Source organism: Malurus melanocephalus, unplaced genomic scaffold (assembly GCF_030028575.1).
Source record: "Malurus melanocephalus ecotype Western Australia unplaced genomic scaffold, MMel_1.1 scaffold_54, whole genome shotgun sequence".
Classification (NCBI taxonomy): Eukaryota; Metazoa; Chordata; class Aves; order Passeriformes; family Maluridae; genus Malurus; species Malurus melanocephalus.
The window spans coordinates 82,653-109,556 of NW_026623286.1; the positions used below are offsets into that span (position 1 = coordinate 82,653).

A 26,904-nucleotide genomic window follows, 5' to 3' on the forward strand; every position below is an offset into this window, starting at 1 on the left:
AGAATCTAACCAAAATATGGCACATTTGTTTTTTACACTAAGGCAACATTTTTACTTTTGTCAACTCAAGAAAACTAAAATTAAAAAGCACCAGAGACTACCAATAATAAGGAAGCGTCCTATTTTAATCTTTTTAATGATTATTCCCCAACCCCAAAGTCCTTGCTGGCAGTGTTTAGATTTAATACACTTGTGGTTAAAACTTATGAATCTTATCCAGTCAATTGTTAACAAATATTAAAGCAGTGGCTCACAAAGTTTTCCAGAATAGGATCTTGCTGTCTTATTTGCAAACACATTAAAAAGCCAATACATTGTCCAGGCATAGATACCCTCTTGCCTCTAATAAAAACAAACACAAAACACAGATCATGCTTCCATTTCAACATAACTATAGTATTATATTATTGTAATAGTTCTCYTCTTCAGGAGGGCAACAGGGTCTTTCAGACCCTATACATGCTACTTGTTTTTGCTTTGTTTTCAAAGATTCTCTTCAGCAGACTGAGGATTCTCACACTCAYTTATCGCCAGCCCAGAACCCACTATTGTCTAAATGCACCAAAAGGGGTTACCCACTTTTGCTGTAATTGTTTCAAAATTAAGATAGGCACTGGCATTAACACTTAAAATTTCACAGCATGATGAACATCTTAACATCTCTGTCTATGACTTGGTAAAGGAGACCAAACAGACTGATGAGGTCTGCAGGTAAGAGTCAACTGGGAAGTGAAGCATCTCACACTTCAGAGCAAGTAGGGCTTGCAGGAGGCACCCAGACAGTCTGGGAGAAGGGGTTAACAGCATGAGATACAATGAGGACAAATACCAAGTACTGTCCTGCAAGGCAGAGCCCTGCAGCCATGAGGCTAGGGATGGAAAACAACTGTGGAGCATGGCCCTGGGTTGGGGAGGGCTGAGAGCTGAGCCAGGGCCACRTATGTGCCCAGGCAACAGCAACAGCTATCAGTGCCCCAGTTCCTGTGAGCTGCTGGGCCACAGCCCTGGGAGCCAGGGGAGGTTAGGAACTGTTGCCTCTGCCTGCTTTTTGTCTGACCCTATCAACATAGTGCCCACAGTTTGGATCCCTAACACAAACACCAGCAACAAAACAGTGGGACGCGAGAGGAGGTTACTGAGACCATGGGGCTGGCTGGAGACTTTGTGCAGCGAGAAGTGGCTACAGGATGAGGGCTGGCTCAGGCTGAAGGAGGGATGGCTTCAGAGGTATCCCAACAGCCCCACTATTCCTTCCCATCAGCATAGCACAGATCAGAGGGAACGAAGGAGACAGCCAGGCTCTTCACAGTGCTRTGCGCAAGGAGGCAAGAGGCAGCAGCCCAGCCTGACACGAGAGGCTCAGAACTACAAAGACAGCCCAGCAGTGGAGCCGAGACCAGGGAGAGTTTCACAGCCCGGCAAGGAGGGGTGAAGCCCTGAGCAGACCCCACAGCTGAACCTCTGACAGTCCCTGACAGAATGAATTATGCTGTCATTGTGTGAAAAGCAGCACAACAGTTTACACTAACAAAGMGTAAACCTAAAAGTTGGGCCTTTTAAGCCCTCTCATCCCTCCAAATGGGCAAACTTCCTTTTGGCCTTTTCACATCACTTAATTCTGGCAACACAAAGTAGTCAGTCAATTTTTCTGATTCAGACTGCGTAACTTACTATATACATTTAAATAGACTTGTTTATTGTTAGAGCTTTGACTTGTTCTACCTTGTAACTACTGAATTTATTTTGCTTAATACCAATTAACATTTCTCTTTCAATGAAAGACACTATTTTCTTACTAATTCCATCACAGTATCRTGTATTTAAGGTATGCACATGCTCATTTTTTCCCCCATTCCACATAAAAACAAGTACTGAGCTCTTGCATGAAGTTACTCACAAAAACACTTCACTTARTTTCACTGTCAGGTCAATCTTTCTCATTACATTGATCATGCACCAGCAACAAGCAGCAACATCTTTATTATGATGGCTTTTGACATGGGTGCAGGACTCACCCCTCCTGCCTTTAGCAGCTTTCTTCTGAATTCCTCTGTCGGGTTGTTGAATGTGAGCTTTTCACAGCGGAGGTGATTTACAGGTGGGTGGCCTTCAAGGTGCAGGAATAAGTCATAGTCAAATCGAACTTTCTTAGGTTCTTCCTGAGGGTTGAAAATAACCAGATAGAAACATCTAGAACCAAAACTAACTAAGTTGAAAACAAAGGCTACATAAAGACTGTCAATTAAAATTATGTAATTTTTAAGCATTCTCTGTGTTCTCAGACACACATGGAATTCACCAAGCAYCAGCTGACCTACAGAGCAGCTCCTATCAGCCCATGATAACACAGGGTAAAATGCATGAATTTCATGAGGTCCTGAGAAGACTTAATTGACACTTTTAAGTCAGGTTTAGCCCAGGCTATGCACAGGTACATAGGCAAGTATCATGATCCAACTGATACAAGGTAACTCAATAACACAATCACATTTCTGAACTCTAGAGTACTGAACATAGTATAGCAAGTTTTGAATGCAAATTTCTCCACTGAAGCCAAACTACTGTTTTCTAGACAAGTTATAAAAAGGGGGAAGTACAAATCTGCTGCAGCCAGCTATATTTGATTTCTACTTATGGGTCTGCTCATTTTTTAAGAAACTTCATTGTCTTGAACAAGTGTGGTAAGATAGATTTCAAGTGTTCTACTAGAATTTTCAAGCAATTAAAATTCTCTGAGGCTGCAGTGAAAAAATGAAATTGAATGTTCCCTGTACCAATACTGAAAGAGAAAAAGTTTAAAAAGCAGAAAAAGCAAATCTATCTTGGGAGAAACAACCAGTGCTCCAGCACCCTGAGAAAGTCTCAGCTGATAAAGGACACTAGTGGCATCAGACTTCAGTATCTTTTATCCAGTATTACAAAGGAAGTACATTTTGTGTTGCACATTTACACAGCCCCTTCCAGAAGCTGCATGTGCATTATGTGTTTTTTTAAGATAAAGAGCTATTAAGTATCACTCCCTCCAAAGGTCCTGAAGTGCAATGGAGGTCACCAAATCAAGCCTTAGAAAAGAACAWAATTAAAAAGTCAAATTGGAAAAATATTTCAGTAAAAAGGGAGCCATGAGGGAAGAGAAGAAAGAGATATAGCAAAACCTTAGCACATATCCAACACTGCATGCAATTAAAATACATGCTCTGTTCAGTGACAGATGCTTAAGAAATTCACATTAACCCTGTCAAATTTTGATTCAGGATTCCAAGCATGGGAAGAACAGAAAGCATAGAAATCTCAGTTATTCTAAAAGTTAAATCAGGGGCTTCAAACATTGCCAAGGGACACCCTATCTGTTCCATCTSTAGAAAAAAATGGAAGTGATTTATTCCCGGGTCTGCTTAGACACTGATGTTGCTATAGGCAACAAGTTGGTACCAGCAGCATTGCCATAAAGGCCAAGTTGCAATAATTCATAAATGGTAGTCTTCAAACAATTTTGTGGAAAGTCAGATGAACATAACCAGTGATTAAAAAGCAGACTTACTACACAAAAGACCCTCAGTACTACTACATTGCCATTATTTTTAAACAGGGAAGACAGAATGTGCTGCAGTTTATGAGCCTTACTCTATACGATCTGCATTTTCCAAAGTAGAAGTCTTTGACATAAAAGCATTTTTAAGGACTTTGTCTCAATGACTAACAACTATATTCTGCTGTTGCAGAATTTAGGGGTGGGGGTTCGTTGTAATTTCTGTAACTCTTTGAGCTTGGAATATTTTTCTATCATGATGAATACCTATTAGATTTTCCACCAATTTCTGTTTAGTCCTGGAAACAGGAAGGGGCCGTTTAATCCTCTGTAGTCTAGGTGGTCTTCTGTACCTCTATTCATGAGGGTATTTTCTGAATCAAACATTGAACAGTTGTCTACCTTTAACAAATTATGATGGTATGCCTCCTCTTCCTCCTTCTGTCTATCTTCTCCTTTTCTGTACTGGAATACCTGTGAACTGCCTTAGGGGAGAAAGAGTAGCTGAGCCAGGAGAAAGCAGTAATTTGCCAGCTCAATTTTTGTGCCACTCTTCCTTTGCATTGCACTCACCCCAGAGAAGGGCATGCTGCCGCAGCTGTGTGAGGAACTAACTGACTCACAGCTGCTGCTTGTTGTATTCCATGACACCAAAAAGGGGCGAGGGATGCTTGCAAACTTCCTGGTTCCACATGTTGCTTGAGGTGTAATGACTCCTGCTCACTCAGTCTCAGTCTAAGTCACAACTTCTGCTGGGGAACACCTGAGACTTGTAGTCTCTACACTCAGAAAAAGCAGCCATAAATCTGAGTGGAAAACCAAGAAAGAAATGTTAGACAGGAAGCCTTCTGTAGAGATGCTCAATAACTGACTCACTATCTTCTGCTTTGTCTGTGGCATGAGCATTTAATAGAAAAGCTGAAGAGACTGGGCTGCTTTTCATTAGATTTCCTGAATGAATCAAAACAGTTTCCCAAATAGAAACAGGGATAAAAAGCATATTAAAAAATGCAATCAACTCACTGAGCCAGTTCTGTTTCCACTTACAACAGCAAACAGGGTAAATCAAGACCTGCTCTTCACAGATTGATACAGGGAACATGTCAGAATTACCTGTTTAAAACCTACAGCTTCCAAAGTGCTTGAACAGAATTATCCACACCTCAAACCTTAACAGGGCTTTCTTGAAAAATAAAATACTGGAATATATAGGCACGCATAGMTAACCTCAACAGAAATTGTGAGTGATCAGGGTTCCAGAAAAAAAAAAACTTTTACTAGACATTTCTATTTTCTTTCTGTTTCAGTCTTTCACAAAACATTCAACACATTGAAGATGTAACATTGACTTGTTAAAAATAATTATTTCAAGCTACATCTTGGTAATATAAAATAAACAYACAGGTATCTTTGAATCACATTAAGTATCATGACAGCTCCACCAAGGCACATAACATAGAAAGGGAACCTAAATAACTTTGGATATTAAGGTAGTGTACATTAAACTTTGCAAGTTTTTTTTATCTGAACTAGTTACTACTAATGCAGACCCCTTTATGAACATTAAAGAAAACCTCTGTATTTGAGAGACTCACAGTAAGTGCAGCAATTACTTAGACTCACCATAACATAAGTTTTGTAAAATGGCACCAGGTTTGGTTTGTGCCTGGTAATGCAGAATATTGTGAGCACTAATATGCAGTCTTAAGAATGTTTTGTAACAGGCAAGCGATTTCAAAAGATTTTTAAAAAAGACTGCTTTGAAAGATCAAAACCTGAAGAAATTATAAAGATTTGCAAWACTAAAATAGAACAATGAGTTTATTATGTAATCAGCATAATCAAGACTAGTGTCCTTTCCCAAGTTTAAGTGGCTCTCAAACTCCTTTAAGAATTATTTAGTCTGTCCACTTTGAGCAGAGCTAGTAATTCTTCAGAATAATTATATTACACTTCTCTTTTTAATAGGGCAGTTTCAATTTCACAGAGCTATCTACTAAATACTGTCTACTGAGARTCAATATTGGGTGCAACATTGTRTAARTTCTSCATCRGTGGCTGGATGAAGGSGCAGATGGCTCCTCAGCAGGATCACTGTGTCACAGAGTGGGAGCAGTGGCCGATAGCCCAGAGGGCTGAGCAGCSCTGCAGAAGGGCCTCGACAGGGGAGAGATGGGCATAGAAGAACTGTCTGAAACTCAACAAAGGCAAATGCAGGGTCCTGCCCTGGGGAGGAACAGCCCCAGGCACCAGCACAGGCTGGGGCTGATCTGCTGGGAAGCAGCTCTGTGGGGAARGACCTGGGGGTCCTGGTGGACAACAAGTTGTCCATGAGCCATCAGTGTGCCCTGGTGGCCAAGAAGGCCAGTGGTGTCCTGAGGTTCATTAGCTAGAGCAGTGCCAGCAGGTCAAGGGGGTGATCCTGCCCTTCTACTTGGCCCTGGTGAGGCACATCTGGAGTGCTGTGTACAGTTCTGGGCTCCTCAGGACAAGAGAGACACAGAGCTGCTGGAGCAGCAGAAGGGGACAAAAATGATAAGGGATCTGGAGTATTTCTTTTAGGAACAAAGGCTGAGACAGCTGGGYCTGTTCAGCCTTGAGCAGAGAAAGGGGGAGGGATCTTACTGTTTATAAGAAKCTGAAGGAAGGGCATCAAGAAGATGGATCCAGACTCTGCTCGGTGGTGCCGAACAATAGCACAAAAGGCAACAGGCACAAACTGACGCAYGGCAAGTTCCACTTGAACATGAGGAAGAGCTTCTTTACTGTGTAGTGGCTGAGCATTGGCACAGATTACCCAGAGAGGTTGTGCAGTTTCCCTCCCAGGAGATTCTCAAGAACCATCCAGACACAATGCCATGCCATGTGGTCTGGGGTGACACTGCTTGAGCAGGGAGGCRGCACCAGATAAACCAGTGCTCCCTACCTATCTGACCCATTCTGTGACTCTGTAAAGTACAGTTATGCACTTCCAAAAGTTAGAGTGGTATTGGGTAGAGGAACAGAGTTTGCAAACTAAACTTATTTTAAGTWTTATTTTTTWATTTTTATTTTAAGTCTTATTTTTAACAGAGTTTGCAAACTGAACTTCAAAACTTAAAACCTCACTTACACATGGGGTTTTTCTCTTATGAAAAATATGGGATGCCATACCTTGTTTTTGAAGTAAACCTCAATTGGTAAAATGAAACCAGCATATCCAGATTCTTCAACTTTGTAGGGTGGGTCCTTGCACACTGAAACAGAGAAAAAAGGGTATTTAACACCGAAAAAAAACATGTTTGAAATGCATTAGCAAACCACATGAGTAAATCTGTGACAATTGCTCTACATGGCACCATTACAAAACTGCACACACACAGTAGTACATATCTGTGCACAACTCAACCTGAATTTTGCAGGCAAATTGCTCTTGCCTGCATAAAACCTCCACTTCAGGGATAGAAAATCTTTATTGAAAATTTGAAATACTTATTATTGGAGAAGGGGGACACACTGTTAAATAGTGGAGAACATGAGTAAGGTCAACTATGGGATTATGTTAAAATAATATCCAGGTTTTCCTTACAGGATTCAGATTTCTGTAACAATACAATGAATATTATTAGTTATAATACAAGCTATTCCTTCATGTTCTCAGTTTAATCCTTTTGGTGGCTTCAAGTCCCCACARTACTAAACATGAGATCTCTGAAGAAAGCGGTACTAGCTGTCAACTCCAGARAGAGACAAAAAGCAGGTTGTGACAGAACTTGGAAGAGAAGCCATCGCTGCCTTCTCCTGTTTGATTGCACGGCAATCTCATTACAGAATTCAACTCCATGTAATACATTAGCACAAAGGGAGGCTAAGCTTGAGAAACCATACACCCAACTGCAGCATCAACTCAGATGCTTCCAAATGCTGCATTGCTATGCATGACAAATCATGTCTATGGCACTGCACTACCATCTCAATGAAGGTTTCTCTACCGTAGATTGGTAGAATGATGCAATTAATACACAAAGAGTTGACTTGTTCAAAAACACTTCCTCTAGCTCTGTCAACATAGCTGACTGGAAAAAATATTCCAACTATCAGATGAATCACAATTTACTCAGGTACATACTCCTTTCAGAATTGCCTGGTAGTTTACAAAAACAATGTATTGCACTAAACTGTACAGGCTCTGATTACCAAAACTACTCTTTTTAGCAAAGCGCCACAGATGTGTACTCACAAACCTTTATCATCCCAAAAACATGACAGGATCCATCAGACATGTCCAGGAATAAGCACTCTTGTATTCCCTACAGTACAATCAGCAAATCAGCTTTCTGAGTCCATGCAAGCTTGGCTGAWCCCCAAGTAAACAAACACAGTAGAATTTTCTACTACTACCTTGCCCTTCTCCTCCTGGTTTGCTAGCACCAAATCCCTCAAGGATGATGGAGATTACAACTTCTATAGCTGGCTACCACTACCCAGTTCACTTCCTAGTTAATARAAAGGGAAAATGAAGAGGAAAGCAGAAGAAGAATCATCTCTGTTGCACACTCTTCGGCAACACTGTCCTCTTGCAGCTATAGAAGCTTAATTTTTTTCTCCTGGGAGAAAAACAAAACAAAACAAAACAAAGGAGCTATATTTGGAAAGTGGGATTTGAAGCATTTTGAAGAAAAGCATTATAATGATTGGTCAAAACCAAGAGGTGGTTTCAGACTAAGGTCTTCAGCTGGAAACTAGAAGAACCTCCGAGAAGTAGAGGGATGAGTAGATGCTCACCATTTACTGACACATCTTTTCCTAAGACTTTCCAGCAYTTGAAAAATGTAAATGTATTATAGTCTTAGTTAAGCAGAGGTTAACAGAGGTTACAGTAATACATACTGGCAACTTTTCAGTCAACAGAGGAACTTTCCTGCTCCTCCTCTGCCTTTGGAAGACAACTTGAGGAGAAAACMTTCATAATAATATTTGAATGGTCATTTACAGAAGACTGAAATCCATTTACACAAAAACAGTGAAAGATTATACAGCAGATACTTAATCAGATGGAAATATAGAGGCTTTAGAAACAGTGATTTCAGGCTGCATACTCACAACAAGTCACAAATATCACATCAGCTTCTTACCAAGCATTTTTCATTGCCTCCCAAATTTRGCTCTTGCAGATTTACACATCTTTTTGCCATGCTGAATAGCACCTTATCAAAGACTCACAGTTCTTAGAAGAGCCTGTAACAGCTGCCAGTTTTGATAAAGACTGGGTAATGGGCTACAGAACAATCACCAGGAAACTACTTTGGGTGTCTTCCCGAACTAAAAGATGGGCTTTCAAYACAAGGAAAATTCTAGTCTTGTGAACGAAACCTTACAGAAAAAAACCAGAATTGACTGAGTAAAATTCCATGTGATTCTGTACGTCTAGACTGCAGTTATTACACTTTTCTCACATTTTTTGTGGAAGTCGCCACTGACAGAACGTACTGGCAGAAACATCATCTCTGTGCACTCTGAAACAGCACTCCCTGACCAAAGCTGTTTTTTTGTTTTTTTTTTAATTGAAGTGTCATAAGGAGTAACCAGGGCTGCAGTGACATGTGTGGTTTAGCCAAACCAACAGGAAATCATTCTAACAAGGTTTGCTGAGCAGAGAGAAGCAGTAACAGTTAGGTAAACCGCAGAAAAGGAAGTAAGACAACAAACAAAAAAAACAAAATAGGACAGGAGACGAGAAGAGGGAAAAACCTTACAGTTGTAGTGCAGAAGGAAAACACAAATAACAGCAAATTGCAAATACAGACCACCAGAGCACAACAAACAACAGAAACTAGGAAGGAGTGATTTTGAAAAAGTAAGCATYTGGAAACCCTAACAGATTTCCCAAAGCTAAATAGAAAAAAAGGTGTCTATGTTAGACTAGAGAGACAGGCAGAGAACACTGCCCTGTTATAACTTCCTCCTAATCCAGAGGGACAGAGGCCTTTAAAGTGACAACTAAAATTGCACTTGAAGCACCAGACCAAGTGTCTTGAACACCATTATCACCAAGACTTAATTATTATGGTTAGGTTTCTTTGTCCTAAGGAGAAAGCTTACATGATCACAATTTCTTCCCGCTGTGCTGTATCTTTTCACTAGTTGGTCCAAATTCAAAGACAGGCTCTACAACAATTAAGGCCCTACAGCTTCCTACCCCTCAGATCCAATCAGAAATTGGTGCCTGAGAAGGCAGTTCCAGAGAACATCTTTACTGAGATGAAGGCAGAAGCAGGCAACAGCATAGAGAATAACAAAAAAATCAAAACAGTGCTGGTTGYCACAAGAACTTTAGGTTTAAATAATTTATCTCAAATGTTTTATTCTTGATTCCACAAGTGAAGTACTACTTTTTCTTTCACAAATGCATTCCCATGCACTGCCTCAGACATTAACTGACACCAAAGGAACAGATGCAATCAAGGCATGATGACACATTTTACTAAGTGACTACACTGAAGCCTTTRGACATAGTAACAAAATTCTAGCGAAAGCTATCTTTCTTAAAAGCTTTAACGTGAGATTCATTTGCCAATTGAACACTGCTGAACATTTCATTAAGATTTTTTTCTTTATGAAAACCACAGTCAGAATAAACAAGTAGAGGCAGAAGTTCCCTTAACATATATTTCAACATAACATCAGGATGATGCAGAATAATGTCTGCAAGAACTTACCCATATTCTATGCATACTGCAGGATACTCCAGGTGGATGCTTGCAAAAAGTGATTGATGCCTTCTTAAAGAGACCTGGTTTAACCAATAAGGGTTTTTTTACTACTATCTTATAGATATTTGCCCATTATTTGCCCATTTATTGCTCACATGAGCTACCCTTTGACCAACTTTCCCTCTGTTCAACATCACCTTTATTAAAAGAAGTCTCAAAACAAAGGGGGGGCATTCATTTTCAGAGGAAGGCAGATTGTGGTATTAAACTCCTCCTACAGTAATAAATCATCATTAAATATTCAGCTGTGATTTCTATAAAAGCTCTTGGACTCTGCTATTCTGCAGCTCACCTGGCCAGCTGGTAGGGTCCAGTAATTGGGTTCTTAAAACAAACAAACAACCTGGAAGAGAATGGCTCTTTTATGTTCTAACTTCAGGCACACCTCGACCATTAATCCAAAAATAATTCTAGGTTAAAACAAAAACTAGCAAAAATTACCAAGTTGAGTGCGGTTAAATGATACGCCCTACAGTAAGGAATGTACATTTGCGTTATACCTTGCACCGGCATGCACTTCATGAGAAAGATAAAAACCTCAAGTGAAAGCACAGAAGGTACTAAGCAAGAACTAAGACTGAGCTCTCAGCACTGCATTTATACAGGTATTACATTCCCTGCCTCACATACAGAATAACCAGATTCCCACCACTTCTACCAACTGGATAGGATAGCAAGATACAGCTTATAACTCCTTAAATAAAGTGAACCTTTACTAAATTTTGCATTTTCTGTACACAGTCTACTCCCCGAACATTGAATAGCTTCTTCATCAACTGAGAACAATCTAATACACAAGATAGGAGGGTAGGGAAGTCTCCAGGTCTGTGGCTGAGTTTGGACTCAGTCACACCTGGACTCCATCTGGAATTCAGAAGGCAAGGAGGTCCTCTGTGAACCTTGTGATTCAGCAGGTGAGTCTCACTTACCCTTTTACATCCTTACTCTTCCATTTCTGGTCTCTGTGTAAATCATTCTAAGCTGATTCTAATCTGATTTTCCTTTGTGTATTTTTTTCCATGTGACAAGTAATGGAGTGAACCTTGCCACTGAACTTTGTTAGTCACAAATTTCTATTAAAGCTGCTTTTGCTAATACCTTTGACAGCAATCTTTTAAGTGCCTGAAACTACACATTTGGAAGTTATGTGTGATGGAGCTCTGCTTTCCTGAGGATAGCTGAATGCCTGCATGCCCATGAAGGAAGTAGTGAAAGAATTCCTTGTTTTGCTTTCCTTGCATGAACAGCTTTTGCTTGACCTATTAAACTCACAAGTTTTCTCACTTTTATCCTTCCAATTCTCTCCCTCATCCTACTATGGGGAAATGAATAGGCTGTTGCATGGTGCTTAGATGCCAGCTGGGGATAAACACAACATTCACCTCTTCCAGGACTTCCAGCAGAAGGACAATTTTCTTGACATAGAAAGATCCKCATACAGCTGCAAACTTTCGAACTTCAGTACACAACACAGATGGTGTAGAAGCCCCTCCTCTTGACTGAAGGACACAGAAAGCYGTCAGCTATATTCTGCACTGAACACAAAAGCAACCATCCTTACTRAGATATTCAGAAGTTACTGGAGATGTCTAGGACCACCTACAATTTATGCCTTCTGTCTGCTCCCTCAGGTTTCCTCCAAATGAGATGGGGGAGAGAAATGGGGAAATGATTAATGCACTTTTAAACTGAAATTCTTACATTTCCTGCTTTAATTCTAGACTATTTTTTATACAAAGCATTTTTCAAAAACGACTGTTATACATATAAAATATACATAAGTCTCAGGTATCGGTCAAGTAAGAGACTTCCAGAAAGCACCTAGACTAGAAGACTTTCTTAGACAAGCATGAGACTAAAGCAGAAGAAAAACCCTTGAACACCTGAATTGCAGCTAAGGCTGCCTGGATAATAACGTAATAAACCAAAACAACTATCTGTGATGGAAAACACATTAGGCATAAAATTAAAAACTGACAATAAACGTCAATTTGTCCCGTAGATACCATTAGTATTTTAAGAGTAATAAAAATTTCCAGTAATTGTGCATTAGTGTATTCTCATATTTGTATTGAAGGTAGAGCCCTTGGGATTTTCTTTTTTTACTAAGTAAAAGGGGTCCCACAACTGCAGGATTCGAAGTAATTTCTTTCTTGGTGGTTATATACCTTACCTCTTCCTCCCATTAAAGACTTTGCATAGAGAATACTTTTCCTTAACTTCTAGACAGATTCCTAAAACATTAATTCTATATTTTAACTTCATTATGCTATGCAAAGATCAAACTAGAGATCAATGTTTCAGAGCCAATGTAGTAAGTCTGTATGCCATACCTGTGTGAAAATTTTGGGATTGATTAAGTTTTACAAGGAAGTCAAGACTATTTTTTTTCCATCACACCTCCGTCCTGCATGGTTATTTTACTTGATTTATTTCAGAATGAGTAAAGCTGGAAGAGACCACCAGGACACGATCAGGTCCAGCCTCCCTGCTCAAGCAGTGTCACCCCAGAGCACACGGCACAAGGTTGCTGGTACCTGGAGTTATTCCTCCCCAGGTGCAGGACCCTGCATTATCTTTTGCTGAATTTCAGACAGTTCTTCATTATTCAGGTGTAATATATTGAAAAAATCAATTTCACTTGTATCATCTACCTGACTGTCTTCCTGAAGCTGTTCAGGATAGGTGCACACAGCTAGTCCACCTCTCATAGTTATTCTAGCAGTTGGAAAGTGGGACTAAGAACAGGAAAAGAAAACTATCTCTTCAAACATGTTTGATTCATATCACTCACTAGTTAACCAGAACATAGACACCTTAATATCTCATGAGATTAAACTATTGAATGGTATTGCTAAGGCTGGAACAATTATTTACTGTAAACAGTGTGTTTACATGAACCTGTCTGGTTTTTAGGCCTGTCATTTAGCATAACTTGAGTAACAGAACAATGTTAAGATCTACATTCAAAAATACCCTGAAACAGAGAGACTTGTAGTTTGTGTGCTAACACGTTTACAATTAGTATGATGTAAATGTATGCCTCAGGCATAAACTGGTTTAAAAGCTGTGTTTACACACAGGTGATGCAAATGTTGTATACAGTGGCATGCATGTAATTATCACAACAATTATACTATTAAGCTGTTAGCAATACTGAGGGGAAAAAACAGCCATGTCAGGATAATGAGTGATTTATAAGGAAGTGGCACATATAATTACGACTTTCTTCAAACAGAAATAATTGAAATTGCAATGCAGTTTCTGACCACTGTGGCATGCCTATAGTTCTATTCTTCTGCTCAAGAGAGGCAGAATAGAACAAACTATTTTAATCAGAAGGGACCTACAATAATCACCTCGTCCAATGCCTGAACACTTCAGGATATAGTTCAAGCAAGCTGTTAAGAGAATTGTCCAAATGCCCCCGAAACATTGACAGCTTGGGGAACTGACCACCTCTCAGTAAACCTGCTCCAGGATTTGACTGCCCTGACATTAAAAAAATGTTATCAAATGTCCAGTCTGAACCTGCCCTGGCACAGCTTTGAACCAATCATACAAATCCCGTTACTGGATCCCAAGAAGAAATCAGCACCTCACCCTCTACATACCCTCCTCGAGAAGCTGTAGAGAGCAACGAGGACACCTGTCAGCCTTCCTGTCTCCAAAGTGGACAAACGCAAAGTCCTCAGCCACTCCTCATAGGACTCTCCTTCCTGCCCATTCACCAGCTTTTTCCCCCTCCTCTGGACACATTCAGGGACCTTCATACCCTTCCCAAACTRTGGGGCCCAGCCCAGSACACAGGACTCGGGRTGAGGCCGCCCCACGGCTGAATCCAGCGGGATGATCCCGTCTTTTRKSSGGYTGGTGCTGCTGTGTCTGATGCAGCCCGGGATGGCGTTTGCCCTCCTGGCTGCCCGGGCACACAGCGCTGACCCACACTGAGCTGCTACTGGGATCTGACCAAGGCTTCCAGTTCATCCTGTTTGTTACACTGCATATGTTGGCGTACAAGCATTTCAGATGCACTGAAAGATACATACACACACACTGGAAGGTACAATACATTAATTCACAGCAGCTAGCCACAGACACATTTCTTCTCAAGCTCTGAACCCTAAATTCTACACAGCTGATAAGCTCCCCTTTGCATATAAAATGAAAATGGAAGGGAAAGAAATAGAGATTGGGCCATAAAAGCAGAGAATCTTCAAAGCGGCACATGGTCTAACCGTGAATAATTAGTTTTGCAGTAAGTCAATTCCAGCATGAAGTGAAAAACTAGATTTTAAAAATCCTGACCTTATAAAATGCTATATTAATGAAATAATATTTGCACTGATAACCTGATGGAAATCTGTAAAACAATACAAATAAAGTGACCAAGCTGTCCAAAGACTTTTAATAGGTCATAGCTACATTTTTGCATAAGAGAACACAAAGCGTTTTCTTATGCACAGAAGCCATTCATCATGCAGTACTACAACTCTGCTAATTTGAAAACATCAGGGAAAAAGTGGACAAAACTGCATCTGCAAATTGGTCTTTTTTCTTTTAAAAGATGCCACCAAATGAACTGGAAAGCAATTGATGGAAACATTAGCAAGGTTTTATGAATTTCTGTGTTCCAGAATTAATAAAATCTTCTGTAATTCCTAGCTTGTACTTGTTTCTGAGAGAAGGAACACACAGCATTGTTTCCAATTTTCCAGCTAGTGACATCTTTTCAATTTCACTGTTGAGCTGCAGTCATTCAGTAGTAAGGAAATAGTTTTGCTGATAATTCTGGAGGAAAACTTTTGGGATTCATAACTATTTTAGTTCTGCAGATCTTAAAAAAAGTGAAGTGCTTCCTAGTAAAATCTACATAGGCAAACTGCTGATTTTAATTTTTTTTGACCAAATACCCTAATCTTTGTTCAGACAGCATTATCACGCCAAAAACTATTTTAAATCACTGGCAAAGGTAAGTTTTGAGTTTGCTAAGAATACTCCAACAGAAACACTAAACTTCCTGCTCTTTGCAATGTATTTCTCTTGACTTGGTATGCCTCTGGCACATATTTTCTCCATGTACTGTATTTGATTAAATATCAGCTTGAAAAACAGACAGTAGAAATAATTCAGTGTAAACATCTTGAACAAAAATTAGAGTGCATACCACCAGCCAGACATACAGGAAACAAGTAATCTTAAACCACCATTGTTTCATTAGTGGTCATGACTCAAAAAGACTGCAGAGGAACAGAAAGCTTTACACTTTTCTTCAGTTTTGATAAGGGGAATGTAATGATTCACTTTGCGTGAAGAAAGACAATTCAAACCTGAAAAAATATATATGTATGACAATTTCCTTCAATCTAAAAAAAATCCTCCATTTATCATTCATTTATAATTCTTCCAGGAGTTAAGAGCACATACTGTCTAGAGGACATTAAATTGGTCAAAACAGAAATCAGTATTTTAGGCCAGTATATGAGGTGCTTTCAAAGCAGACAGGCTTCCAACTTTTCTATATAAAAGCAGATTTCCCTGCTTAGACACAATTTATCCAAAGCATTATTTCCTACAGTAGATTTAATTGACAATAATTAACTGCACAAGAAGGGTTTTCAAACTCTGGTGTATTTAATTCTGGAGGTTCTTCACTTTTCTCATTTTTTATTTGTTGGTGGTTTTTGTAGTTTTCTGTTTGTTTCGGTATTTGTTTTTGGTGGTTCTTCCTGGGTTTTTTTCCATTAGCAATTTCCCTAGGAAACTTTGTGAATACATACATCTTAGATTTTGTTCCCAGTCTGATTTTCACAGACTTGCAAAAAGAACACCTCAGAGCACACAGTGCACACAATGTATTGYTCAGTTAAGAAACAAAAGAAATAGGTTATGTGTCTGTGCTTTCCTAATCAAAGCAAAACTCTAAGCATGCTTCCCCACTCATTTTTCTGTATGTTTTCAGAAAAGTCTTTCCACTAGCCAAGTGTTTTAAAAATATTACGATATATCAAAGACAGGTGATGTTAGCTTTTAAATTCATGATGTTCCTAGTAATTTAATTTCAAAAMGTTGAGAACAGAACTCAACAGACATCAGGCACAAGTTTGACTGTCAGGTTTTTAGAGCATCTGTCTGTCTTTGACTGTCTTGAAAATCACTTTTCAACCCAACCTGGAACTCCAAACCTAGATAATATAACAGAAAAATTGCCTCCAAAAACACCATCCTCCCCCCTTCGCTTTTTCTTGTGATATGATATGCTGCTACCATTTACTGTAGTTCCCCTGCAGGTAGGTAACACAAGAGCCTTTGGACACTCTTGGAGACTTAAAAGGGATGGCAGACAGAGAACACCTAGACCCAAGGACAGCCACCCATAACTGCAGTTATTAATATTCATATGAATGGCAAGGAAACTCCAACTTGTGGCTAAAAAGCACACATCATTATCCAAAGCAATTGGAAGAGGAAGATGCAACAGACAGCAGCAGCAAAGTCTCACTTGTACAAGTTGGGCAAATAGCATTACAAGCTGCACGCTCTGGGTTTGGGTGTGCAGGCACTGGAGAGGGGTCACCGTGCTGGTGCTGCTCAGCCCCAGACAGCCATTTCAGGGAGCACCCTGTATCCTTTATAAACTCACATATACCCTAATACTTCTCCTCCAAAGCAGACCTCATAGCAAGCGAGGACTGAATTTCTGCCATCACCCATCTCCCCTGCTCCCTGCAGGAGCAGCAATCAGCAGACCCCATTCAGCCTGGACCCAACATTCAGGATCACCTCCTTGCACCACACCATCCAGAAGCCTTCATGTGCTCCCCATTTGCTTCCTTGCCACCAGTCATATTAAGGGCTACTTCAAAACAGTCTTTTATCTGAGAAATTGAACACAACAACAAAAAAACCCTTTTTTCTTAGTAGGATCACAATGTTAGAAAAAGGTCCATCCACAGCCTTATGCTGAGTGAACACTGGAGGACCTTTCCACAAGCAGAATCCAATATACTACAAAGAAAGCACTAATAAAATTGAGGCTGAAGACTCTCCAACATGCTTCAGTACCAAAAGCTGAAGCGAAGCCACTAACACAGCCCCACAGCTGAAMTATGCAGATAACCACGAGGCAGAGTGGAGCAAGAGGGCTTTCGTTCTAACACACAACCATCTTCAGGAACCAACTGCTGTCAGCAGCAGAACTCCAGCCATGTGTTTCAGAAGCTAGAAATGCTTCTGTGGCCATTTGCCATGTTATTTCAGACAGACTGAGACTACAGGAAATGGTGAAGGAGATGGAATAAATCAGTCACACAGCTGTCACGTGTAGAAATGCCTAAACAGGCTTTCTGCAGATCCTGTTATGAGAGATATGTAAATCTCCACTATTTAATAATTATTTGCTTTTAAGAGTCCTCCAAGCCAAACCTTGCTAAGATATGTAAAAGTAGGATTAAACTAAGAGAAGTAAGGAAAGGACAGATACTGAAAACACACATAGCCAATTAACTACTTTTAGAATTCACTGCTATATTCCAAGATGTCCTGAAGTTACTTTATGAAGAATATTTACTTATACACACAAAAGACAGAATAAAAAAAAATGAAAAAAAAAACCCAAAAAAAAACCCAATTAAGCTGTATAATAGTCCACACAGTACTAGAATGGAACATTCTTCATTTTCCTCAATTGTTTACATGCCTCTGAGGACAGCAAAAAGGATCAAACCACCTTCAGCTTCGGGGTAGATTTTGGGGAAGGGACAAATTAACAGCACCTTTTCCTTGCAGGAAACATTTTGCTTTAGTTAAGAGCAAAAGTAAAGACAGACAGACTGAAATTAACAGTCTGAGCCATTCTGAATTTTTCTTTCACGAGCAATCACAAACAGACCACAGACAGAGCAAGCTTAAATATTTAAGATGCCCAAGATAAAAGTGACCAGCAGTAGGGATGGCCACATTTCAGGTAGTAGTACACACCAAGAGAGAACTGCCCGGTAATAAAAATTCCACAGCGAAGTCAGTCTTAAAATAAGACTAAAAGCTGAATACATTGTCCAGATGGTACAACCCGCCCCTATCTAAAGACTTCAGAACCAAAAAAATATCAGGATGGGTGACATAATGTATTGCAAGAAAGAGCTTCATGAAATTGAATGAATACAGAACATTCACACCAGCAATCTATTTTATTTATTAAACAGGCAAATTGTTTTGACTTCCATCATTCTTAATGAGGTATTTTTCAATACAAGTGCTATTCACAACATTTACCAGTGACTGAATAGAATACAGGTAGCCTACTGGGCACCTTGATAAAAGAGAATTATGTTATGTTCCAGCTGAGCATAATCAAGACAATCAGCTGATCTAACATAACTTCCTACATTTAACAATATAATAACAAATGATAATCAATGYACAGAGAAACATAGAATAAGAATTTTTAAAGACTTGTATTTAAATTGTAATTCCATCTGGAGTAACAATCACTTAACCTACTTATGAACATAAAGAAGACTAAGTATTATCTCAGTAAACTGAATGACTGGCTATTTTAGTTAAACATGTATCTGCTCTTTTGCAGTGTAACAAAATTACTCTGGGTAATAGAATTGCTGAATTGCTGTAATACTCATGAGATGTTAACTTGTCCTCATCCCTCAAAAAGGTTAGAACATAAAATCAGGAAAAGCTGAGAAACCTCAAAGGAAGTATTAAAATCATAAATTGCAGTACCTCTGAGAAGAGCTAAAATAAATCCATGACACATTTTACTCAGGTAACATAAATAGGGTGCACAATCATGTGCTTGCAAATGCCACTGACAAAACCTCAATATACACACAAAAACTATTTAAGACAGACCCAAACATGCATGTCCTTTCATAAGCAGATGAGAAACATTTATCTCAATTTTTAGCCTGAACTCTCATCAAAGGATCCTCACAACACTTCCCATAAATAAGGACAAATAACTGTGACTTCAGAAGACATTAGTTACCTAAAGAGGACACAGAACTGCATGTGCTAGTGAATATTCCCTTGGAACTGCCCATCCTTTAAACCACCTAATCCACTTAACCTCTATTTGGCATCGTACCTGTACATGAACACACAGCACTTGAATGTTTCAAACCTGTAATTACTTTGAGAGACACAGTAAAGCTCACACAAATACATAGAGTAGTTATAGGAAATATATAAAAGTGCAACAATATGGTAAAGAGAATGCCAGTGGAATTATGTCAGTTTCTGAGAGTGGCATGTTACCAGCTTCATAGTCTGATTTCAGTCCCATCTCAAAAAAAAAAAAAAAAAAAAAAAAAAAAAAAAAAAAAAAAAGCTTCACAGCAGCAGTCCTGCAAAAGTAGTGGTCTGTGGTACTAAACACACTGTACTTCATACTTATGACATTCTAGAATGGACTTAAGATTTGAACATACAGTGGTAGTGCAAGTTTTCTCCTTCACAGGAAAACCTTAAAGCCTCTAGGCCAGAAGTGCATAGCACTTCTGTGCTGGCTCTGTAACTCTGGGACAGAGTTACGTTTTTTCAGTGTCTTAATGGGGCTACCATAAGCAGATTCTTGTTACTTAGCCTCAGTAATCACGCTGGAAGCCAACATACGCCATACCACCTGTGAACCTACGAACTACAGCTTGTGAAAGTCCACGTATTTTCTACAAGGAAGAAATATGTTTGCTAAGTTAAAGTGATCAATCTCCATTGTTATTTCAATGTAAATATTGTAAYTATTGAACTATGCAATTTTCACCTTGGCACCCTTGCTGCCTGCTTTTACAGCAAAGAATTTGCTGGGAAACCCCCAAGGTTTGTCTGCAAGTGACCTAARCATTTGGCAGACTGTGGAGCATAGCTTCAACACCATTAATTAAATGCGTAAATTCCATGGAAGTAGAAAAGAAAAAAGCCCTAACCTTGCATTAGTACATTGACTTGKACTGAGCACTTTCTTTGGTTTATTTCTACTCATCTCTYTTGCCATCCCCCAATCAACTGTCCTCCCAGAAAAGTAGGGAGGTGTGTACAAGAATCCATGCTTCTGCCTCTGCCATTGCTGTTTTTTGCATGAGGAACACCAAAAAATACAGCTATGACTGTCCTAGGTGTTCAGATAACYGTAATTCCACACTAAACATTTGACAGCCGCCCACAATTTCAGCCTTTGAAAGCATTAGTAATTGTGTAGGAAATGTGATGCCTGGACTGCAAGTCAATTCATCCAACTCCTCCAAGGAGACTGAATCTGCATTAAGATCCCCAATTAGAGATTAAAAGACTTTTTGGTTTGTTTTTCCTATATTCTCCAAGAGTTTCCCTAAATGCCTGAACTGTCTTATAAATACGTAGTGTTTTCAACACTCTTGGTCACTCAGCTTSCAGCTGGGAGTTTAGGGAGCATGAAATAAAGTCCATTCTGATTTTCTGTCTGAGAACAAAGGTAGTGGGTAAAAACTCTGGAAGCACAGTGCAAAAATTTCACTAATACCACACTTCCTCTCCCTGGAAACAAATTTAGTAACTAAAGGAGACAGGAGTTGCATATTACGTATTTCTAAACAAACCTTTTGGGTTTTTTTACTTTATTGCCTTGAACTAGGATGGCTCATTCATTTCCTACTGTCTGCTTCCAGGTGGCACAAAGAAGGATCTTTTTCACCACACTTTAAAGATGACTTTTTAAAAATGGTGGAGCCAGTTATTGTTTGACATCCATCAAACAACTGGGGAAATAATTCAGCTCAGAAGTTAAGACTGGGAATCTGTTACCAAATTAAATTAACCTTGAGTTTCTTAGCTATAGTGCTTCTAARTAGTTATTCACTTGTGAGCAACACAGGGATATGGAGTAAACAATTCTTTCTACCTCCCAATTCTCATTCTCTTTGTGATTGTTCTTAGCTTTTGAAGTTCTTGCTTTGTTCGCTTCCTTCTAGAGGTTGTTGACATGCAACATGTGTTCAAGATGACATTCTCTATAAAAAGGGTTCATTTATCCTGTTACTGCTAGCTGACGTTACCTGGCTKTATCAGAAAGCAAAAGCAGATGGGCAAACTGCGTGTGCACTTTTGTTCCCCATTCCTTCCCATCATCCCATGAGTAGAAATTCACCAGAAAGGGATTCAACTTTTCTGCTTCAGAGGGGTCAGAAAAATAGCAACAGAGAAAGACTTCTGTTCCTCAGTCTCTAGACCTGCTAGGGCCCATGCTGAGAAAGATAACACCAAAAGAAAGCAGCATGACTTTTCAGAAGCTACAGAAGAATGGAAAGGCTACAGTTTTAGTCTTGGAAGTTTCACACAAGGTAACAGATCTGTAATACTGTTTCCTTCATCACCTTGTCAGACTGTGGCCACAAGAAACGGGGACAACAGAAAAGGAAAAGAAAAAGAAAGCACACCCTTAAAGCTTAAATGTCTCACAAGAAGAATGAAGGTTGCTTCTTTGACTAAGACAGACAAGCAGCCCTTACTTCTTCCAGATTTTGTTTGGGGTATGGTCTATGTGCCTTGGGCATCTTCATCTGTTTCCCCAGGCTTCTCTCCAGGGTGTCTTTCACTTTCTGAGGGCAAGGATAAACCAGTCAGCCTCTCACATTTCTGAGAAGCAGTCAGCAAGTGTTGATGCGTATCCAGGCTGATGGGTCAGGAAGAGGGATAGTGGAAAAGACCAGTATCAACCTCTGTGTTGCCTGTCCTACACTGATGGCTCTAATCTGCGTCTGTCCTCCCTTCCACAAGGCAGTAATGTTCATAAACTATGGAAAAGGTTAACATCCTCAAGAATCTGGTGGCTCTTAGAGGGCTATGTAAAAGTGAGAAAAAAGCCCTGGTCCCCTAAGGGAAGCAGTATAGTTAACATGTTTCTTATTGCCAGCCATGCTGGTTAAGATTCACTTAGGCATTGTTTATAGTATAAACTAAGTTTTAATTCATCTGTTCCCACTGAATTTGATTGCCTGCCTGTCTGCTCTTTGCTTACAGTAAAAATTCCTTCAACAAAGCATTTGTATTCTGATCATCTTGTGAATTATACGGTTTTTTTCCCTCGCATTCTATAAAATACAGTTTTCCCACAAGAGCCCCTAATATGTACCATGTGTATCAGGATGAAATTCCCAGAGGCTAGTAGCTTATTCAACTTGTGAGAGTCTCCTTGGCACCTACACATTTTTCCATGGTTAAGTCAGCTGTTGCAGTAAATTAAGTATTACGAATACATTTAACTCCTTGGAACGTGAACTTAGGCCACAATAATTATTTGTACCCCTGATTTTTAAGAAGTTTATTCATTCAGCTTTGTCATCAGTAACATGACTAACATTCAAAGCCAAACTAATAGAAGCCTGAAAKTCAAAGTTATTACTTAAAAAGAAATTAAGAAACTTCTTCAGGGAGACTCCATGAATCTATTTCCTCTCCTAGTGAAAATACACTGCTTCACTGAATTTTGTGTATTTTGTTTTCCTTAACACAGTATCTTAAGCCTACTAAGCAGACACTTAATTTTCAACTAGTTCAAGACAAATAGAGTAGTAATTAGGGTAGTTTACAAACAAGTGTTTGACCAAAGAGACTAGTACTATTGGCACCAACTTTTAGAGGATTTGGGTAGGGACAGGGAGATGGGAAACATCTTACTTTATGTCATCTACAAAGTCAGTGGCAGGGTCTTGAACGACAGACACCAGGGACTACTGACTAACAAGACATGGCTTTACCCATAAAAACCTTCCCTTCTGCTAAACTTGACAAAGCTGAACCTGAACCTGGCCTCCTATTCAACACTCACAAAAGGCACAAAATAAATCAACAAAATAAAACAGATCTTTCAAATACATTTGCCCCTAAGCTGCTCTGAAAATAAAATGCCCTCTAGGCARCAATTATTTTACATTTTCTACCACTCCTTTCAAAGTGAGTTTAAAATTCTGAGCTATGACTTGGGGATGTATCACACAACCACAGGCATACATTTTGTCAGCCTTAGTACTGTTAAGCATCATTGATAAATCATAATAGTTTTGGACTATCTATGATAATTTACTGAACTAAAAGACAATAAACTTTTTCTCCCACTAAGATTGGGGTTGCTTCAAGAAAYGAAAAAGTTCAGGGGGAGCCCTTTAAAAATAATAACAAAATGTTTATCGTGCTGGTTCTCTGAACAGCCTTGCTTTTAAACGAATGAAAGACAATGAAACATTGACTTCAAGAGGTGGACCACTCCAAATATCACATGTGCTTGAACTGCAGCACAAGACTTGGAGTTATCACCAGACAATCTTTAGGAACAAAACCAGGTCACACTCAACAGAGAGCTAGATATGTTTACATGCACTGGTATTTTTATTATTTTATAACATAGGTTATATGGTAGGCGCCACTTCTCTTTCTCCAGAGTTTGACACTACTAAATATTACTAATACATTTCCTGATTTGTTTGAGCAATGTATCAAATAGAGACAATTTTGTTTCTAAGTAAGACTTTACAAATATTACACTAGTACACTGTTATTCTAGAAATCTACTTGCTCAAATATTCTTATCAGGTAAAATCTGTTTTTCTAAACCTAAAGAAACTTTCTAGCTCTTCATAAAAGTCTTGAAGAGGAAACCAGAAGCATCCTAAGCAATGGCAAATACACTTCAGTTACAGCCTTTCCTATTAAATCCTCCATTAAAAAACTGAAATTCAGCTCACTACAGAAGCAAAAGGTTACTGCAATTGTTTCAACTTCTCTAAGAAGCTGCAGTACTTCTTGGCTGCTATTGATGGGAGATCAAGACTTTCACGGGAGAAACTTCTTGCTGGGGTGAATTRCACTTGCACAGGATAAAGTCATACTGAGCCTACTTTACATTGGCTCTTTCTAACAGGTAGTAAAGGTAGATCAATGGAAAAACATATTGGGAAGCAGACTTTAAGCAGGACGTACAGGAAAACCAATATGACTAAATGAAAGCTGAAGTATCAGTAAGTAGTTTTCTATTCATTTATTTTATGAAGTGCCATTCAAGAATCTCTTATTTTTCTTCAAAGCAGCTATTCTGTGCAATTTGCAGAAGTATTATTTTCAGTGTTTTATACTTTAAGGGGGTTAATGCATGTGAACAAAAGATTGATCCATCACAAGGGCAGATCAGACTAGTGAGAAGTTTTACATTTGGCCATTAATATCTATGTTTTGCAGCCAATATCAATGACAGTAAGAGGGTCAGGATAATTGCTTTCAATAGCCTGTATTACAAAGTGCTAAAAATATCACTAACTGAGCTGTGMTAGTACAAGCAAAAAACAGTCACAAACTGAAAACCATCTCCTTTGGGATAGTACCACTCATTGTTTAAGTCATCATAACACACTTTGAGAAATTATCTGGTTTTCAATTAAGACATTAGCATTGCTAGAGGGAACACAGAACCTACAGTAAAGCACAGTAAGGCCAATGCCCTGTCAGTTCCAGCCTGCAAGAGAGGTTGGTAATAGAAGCAAGAAATTTTCTTCCCACTTGACATCCTACAGATGCACTTACATAATTGCAGTTCTTTAGTTTTGCTGTAGGAAATTGGCTAGTCTTCATGTGCCACAAATATTATTGCTGTGAATTCATTGCTGGCTCACTTATGAAAACATGATTCTGTTAAAAGTACCCSTAGTTCTTCTATCCCTCATTTACTTCCATAAATGCTTCAAAGTTTCACTATCTCATTTCAAGCTTCAATACAAAATCGGTGTTCGAATGTGCTTTTCAATGCTTTCTTATTTTTTGCCATCATACCTGCATGCACTGCTGTYGGCAGCAAAAAATAAGACGACTGCATCCTCAAGTCTGTGGAAGCATAGATTCTCTCTGCCATACACCTTAAAGGCCATGCACATGAATRGCGTACTCCTGACTGGTAAGTGGATACAAAGTTTGATATTGTTTCATGATTGTGCTAGCCTAACCTTTAGATTTAAAAGCAAGGGGAATAAAAAAATTCACTGATTTGGTTTTGCCTGTCCCAAAGCATAGAGCTACAGGTTTAAAATTTTTCTTCTACCTTTAAAGGTTTGCTCGCCATCCAATGTAATCCTTGCCTCCCATACAAAGGTGCTAATAAGAACCATCTTCAGATGTATCCAAAGTAACCTATTTTTCATTTCTAGGAAAGAGTCCCTGTAGAAGGCAGCCTCCCAGGGTCATCATTTGCACCTCGCACATTCTTTCACAGGTTGTTTAATAAAAAGTGCCAAACATGACTCAATCATATTCCCCACTTGATGACTAATGCTGATGGAGAACATTTCTTTTTCTTACCCCTCTACCTCACCACCTACGAACCTTAACCCTATGAATATATCAAAATCAGCTGGTATTCTCTGGGTACAACAAGATGCACATGTTAGGGTACCAATCACTAATATGGGAGATGTTCATTCAGTACATTTGCCTGAAATCTTAGCCATTTTTTCCCTAAGACAATCAGCTGATTCTGTGAACCTTTCCCCACAGATTTTGACACCGGACATTGTAAAACAGCTTGGAAACAAATGCTTTCCAAGAACAAACAGTGCTACCAAGACATGAAGAAACCACCAGGTCCTCACTGATATTGACGGTAATCAGCTACTAAATTGAAAATCATTTTGGAAAGGACACACTGATGGTAAGAAGTTAGGTCAGATTGATATCAAATTATATTATTTATATAGTGACAATCTGTCGAAGTCCCATAATGTTTCTGTGAAGTCCAAGGCACTCTACAAATACATAGGAAGGTATGGACCTTGATTTGATGAGCTTAAGTAAAAAACAAAAGCTTCCATGAAATTTGACATTTAGTCTCTGATGACATGGAGTCCAAGCTAATCCAGTTACAATTTTACTCCAAGGAATCTTGTACTGACTAGAAGTATCAAAACTAGTGACTGGTAGAAAAATTTAAAAATCACTTGTCACATAGCCTTCATAAGTCCAGAATTTTTTTTGCTCATTCGCTGTCACACAAAATGTAGATTACATCTTATGTTTCTATAAAACACTGGTAGTCAAGTTAAGCACTTTCATGTACAGTCAAAAGTAACTTGTCTGACTACAATTTCTATCCACAGGGCCTGCAAATAAAGAAGAAAACCTCATCTTCGAGAGATACAAGAGAACCACACAATTAATTAAAGAAAAAAAACAGGAAGTTATCCCCTGCAAGGTCAACAACCAGCTCAGTTCAAATAAGTTTCTTTGCTTCTCTAATACAAACACAAAGATCAGAAACAGAAGTATCTATGTTAACAGCACTTTGATTTGTTTATACACACAAATGACAGCATACTGATGTTAATCTGCCACTCTTGTATCTTGTGTGACATGTTCTATTTTTCTTCCASTTAGTATTTTACTATTTGTTATAAAAACTATTTTATGTCAAAAATAATACAAATACCTGARTTATKGGGWTTTTTTTTTTTTTTTTGCTCATTTACAACCATAAGAAGCTGGTAAATTTAATTGTGCAGTCTCAGCACTGCATTAGTAATTTAATAATAATAATCTCACAGTTACTGTAAAACAGAATTAAATGACAGCACTACAAGAATTGAACACAGTCTGCTG

The 26,904-nt window shown here is 39.0% G+C and overlaps 1 protein-coding gene across 4 annotated transcripts in view; it reads right to left on the reverse strand.

Moving 5' to 3' along the window:
* The window catches only part of MLLT3 (MLLT3 super elongation complex subunit), a 118,148-nt gene that overhangs the window by 52,451 nt on the left and 38,793 nt on the right, over positions 1 to 26,904 (reverse strand). For 2 of the 4 annotated variants that reach the window (XM_057365536.1, XM_057365535.1), the window contains exons 3-4: positions 6,683 to 6,765; positions 2,016 to 2,159 (exon numbers count right to left, since the gene is read on the reverse strand). In XM_057365536.1, coding sequence (XP_057221519.1) covers positions 2,016 to 2,159; positions 6,683 to 6,765 — 227 coding nt within the window. The remainder of the gene's footprint in view (positions 1 to 2,015; positions 2,160 to 6,682; positions 6,766 to 26,904) is intronic. The other 2 variants (XM_057365538.1, XM_057365537.1) reach the window with 1 other exon arrangement.